This window comes from Dissoconium aciculare (genome assembly GCF_010015565.1).
Source record: "Dissoconium aciculare CBS 342.82 unplaced genomic scaffold K489scaffold_4, whole genome shotgun sequence".
NCBI lineage: Eukaryota > Fungi > Ascomycota > Dothideomycetes > Mycosphaerellales > Dissoconiaceae > Dissoconium > Dissoconium aciculare.
The window spans coordinates 4,037-7,740 of record NW_022984954.1 but is presented as its reverse complement, the minus strand read 5'-3'; the positions used below and the strand labels follow the sequence as shown (position 1 = coordinate 7,740).

The 3,704-nt window shown below is 47.6% G+C and overlaps 1 protein-coding gene across 1 annotated transcript; it reads left to right on the top strand.

The window, feature by feature from the left end:
- The first annotated feature begins 2,175 nt into the window (after window positions 1-2,175).
- K489DRAFT_169265 (uncharacterized protein) lies at window positions 2,176-2,841 on the top strand. Its single transcript, XM_033599355.1, has 2 exons — window positions 2,176-2,232; window positions 2,313-2,841. Exon 2 carries the CDS (start codon window positions 2,314-2,316, stop codon window positions 2,737-2,739), a length of 426 nt encoding a protein of 141 aa, XP_033460952.1. The 5' UTR covers window positions 2,176-2,232; window position 2,313; the 3' UTR covers window positions 2,740-2,841.
- Window positions 2,842-3,704: the final 863 nt, after the last annotated feature.

The following is a 3,704-nucleotide window of genomic DNA, read 5'->3' as shown; positions in this document are numbered from 1 at the left end:
CGTAGGCGACAGCCCTTCGGCATCCTGCTTCAGTATGCTATTAAGAAGGATCTCCTCCTCGATTGGAGTGAGATTGCTATTCTGTGGCATATAGTCCTCTCGAGCAGGACTTCCTTTCAATCTCCGAAGCAGCGTTGATTTTGAGACACCGTAGGTTTTTGCAGCAGCATTTACAGATCCTATGTCACCTGATCTGAAAGCTGATATTGCAAGCAGTACACTCCCTTCGTTTGAGCTCTTTTGGACGCGTTTTGATGGTGCCATCGCGTGTTGAAGTTGTTGTTGTTATGGACACGTAATTCGTGGACCACGCCGTGGGGTGGACCGCGCTCTGGTGTTTGACGTTAGCGGTAGGCCGGGAGAAAATCTCGGAGCACAGTATTTATTTATTGCGATACTTCCAAGTAATACTAGGCTATACACAAATCGACGAGACGTCTTTGGGTCCAGAGCAGCGTATTGAAGATAATACTGTCCGTAAATCAAGAGAATTTTGGGTCTTGGTAACGGAGCATATAAAAGCCCGGAGATAACGGCGGAGATATCGGCTGTCGTCCCTCATACTGTTTCACCGGGTGGAGTATAATGTTACGGGTCAACTGCCAAAGGCGGTTTACTCGAGGTGGCTTCTTGAGAATGAGTGGTGCAACAGGGATATGAGAAGGGGCTTTGTATTCTAATAGGTAAGTTGGTAACATGAGTTCAACACGAACAGACATAAGGTCCATTCGTTCTACCTATATATGTAAGTTAGATACAAAGGGAATGTGTAGCTGCTCTGTTGCTCTGTGTTTGGATCCTCAGATCTTACAGAGCAGATGCTCTGCTGCTCTGCACATTGATCCTTCAGATCGCAGAGCACCCTCTCTGCCTCAGGCACTAGTCACGTGACGGTTTGACGCTCGTGGCCGCATGTCCTTGTCCTCTAACGACTGGCTGTCGTCGTTCCCTTCTGTCTTCTGCTGTGCCGTGTCACGGGATCGTAACATCACCCAAGGATAGATAAACTATTAGTTGTCGTTAATAGCTAACAGAGAACTGAATTTGCGATGTGCGACAACGGACCGCTTGTTTATTTTACAACTAGATCTCGTAGCGACGCTTACATGCTTCGGTCTTCTAGCTGTGCCCAAGACGGTAGCTTTTCTTGTACGGTACTCGCTGCTAAACGCGCTTTGGAGAGTCTCGTTATAGTAGCCGGTCTTAGTGCCGCTGTTTGTAGAGGGCGGCCGTCATCGCTTGAGTGTTGTACTCCTCCTATAAAACAGCCTAATCAGGCGGCGCGCTAACCGAGATGCTACGACCAGGTTAGCTGGACGTGTGCGATCCATTACGAATCAGCTCTGAGATAGTGATGTGCGTAGAGATATTTGCTTCGCGTTTGTATACGTGAATACAGTGACTGTGGCGGAATGACCTCGATTTCCGTGTTCCCGCATGAATATCAACCCTAATTTCTCTCCGCGTGAACAAGAATTAAAGACCTCTGAAGGAGGGACTTTATTTGCAGGGTGAACGGAGTGAGTGACACATCCAGCAAAGTCGACTCACGATCCCCAGAAGGTCAAGTTGTTAGTCCGGCCACAAGCACAAAGTGATGAGCGTCTGGCATACCGAAGGGGTTAATCAGGTGATACGTAGCCATCGTCTTGAATAGACAAATGTTTGCAAGTCAGCGCCATGCTACGACTGATTAAGGGAATGAATTGTCACGATATTTGGACCGTTTACCAATTCATTCCAGCAAAATGCGCTACCAATTCCGCTGCGTGCGTGGAATGTGGAAGGAATTCTCGCAGAAATCATTAACATGAAGTCTCATCGTCGACCTTGGAATGTGGAGCAATCACACAATACGATCCGGTGGAATGATGCTAATCACAACAATGAAATGCAAGCACAGAGTCAAGTTCCTGCCTTGCAAGTCTCACTATCAAGACTTTGCATTTAGCAGCTGGTCAGGTTCCTTACCGCTGGACAATGAAAGCATCTGTCTGTTTGTCATTACTGCATTCTTCACACATCTCGTGATACGTCGCTTATCATTCCTTTCATTTTGGCTATGTACCTCCCTGACAATTGCCTAGTGTGCGTTCCAAGCTCTGGATATATAAGACTGGAGTTCTTGTCGATTCGAGCAACTACCATTAATTCCAGCAAGTATTCAAATCACATCTTCATTCAAGCAGCAGACCAAGCATTCAAACCAAGCTTCCAGACCAAGCATCGTAGGTATCAACATCCTTCCCCAAGCTTCTCAGGGGGACGTTGAGAAGCCTCCGGCATCAGCCAGAACTCTGACGTCAAGGCAGTATGAATACCCATCATGCATCTTGCAGCGCATCCGCACTACCAGCCGTAGCATCCTCCGATGCTGTTCCAGGCCCGCGATGCGCGACTTGCGGCGCCGTGACGTCTCGATTGACGTACTTCAAAACCCGTAGCAGCAACCGCAACGGCAACGCCGGCCGCCCCTACCTGAAGTGCATGATATGCAATAAGTTCGTCACGTTCACCGACTGTCGTGGGATCAATAACGATGCCCCCCGCTGCGTTTGCGGCTTGCTGAGCCGCCAGCAGATCGCCGGACGCATGGGTACGCGCACACCACGCGGTCTGCACTACGTTTGTTCGCTGGGCCAGTGCGAGTTTTACCAAGCTCGTACCAATGCTCAGGGTGAGCAGCAGGTTTTGGCCGAGCATCTGATCGACCTCTTCGCAAAGTTGAATGTCATCTAGTACTCAAGGATTTTCCGGTAGATGAGGTTGCAGTCTCATCGGCAGTGATGTTTCAACAACATCATATTCCTTTGGCCGGAGCACATCTCGTTTCTCTGCCCGAATGAACATTCAGTTATTCTTATTTATACTATCTCGAAAAGGGAGAAAACCCTACTCATTTGTATTACTAGAGCGATTCAATCAAAACTTGCGTTTCTTGCGCGATTCTCGAAAGTTACAATCAAACTTAGCCTGCTAGGATATCTGTTGCCCGAAGTGGCAACGGCTAATCCTTTTCGGCGTCCAATGTAGCGCGTAGTGTACGGCTCATCGACATGTCGCTAAGCACCTGTTTAAGCTGTAACTATCGTTTCTTTCTGTGCTGCACGTCGAGTGAGCTCTTCTCAGGCATAATATAATTAGTCTATCCAGCACTATGTAACGGATGTCCTTTCACGAGCGCTTCCTTAAGACGTAATAGACAAGTATATCGCTGGCCCTCAAGAAGATCTTTAGTCCCATCTCAGATTTCCTATAGTGGAGAATCTCATTTACATTACAAAATCACTCAACGTCGTCTTAATCACACTCAACGGTAGGTAAGAGGTGATACAACGAGAGAATAGCAACCTCGCATTCAAGTTGCACTGAAGCCAGCTCATTATCTAATGGCCCTCCCGGCGTTGCGAGCCACCCTGTGTTACGAGCCGGTAAATCACATTTTGATTTACAACACTCTACACTAATGTCGCAATGAGACAGTACCGGTGCCGTATAATTGCTCGCTGTGCTAGCATCACATCCTATAGTTAGTCAAGAGATCTATTAAGTCGTTATGCTGCTATTTACGATTCTGCGTCTGAGTAAAATTGGATCTCGTCGGCTGATTACATGGTTCTTGTCCTGCTTTCCTATTTATGTATGCTGACCTAGCTTGATGCCTCGTTCTGCGCTTGATCAGTCTCTAGTCTACACCTGCTTGT

Coding starts and splice junctions, on each gene's coding strand:
- K489DRAFT_169265 (XM_033599355.1), top strand. CDS start 2,314: ATGAATACCCATCATGCATCTTGCAGCGCATCCGCACTACCAGCCGTA.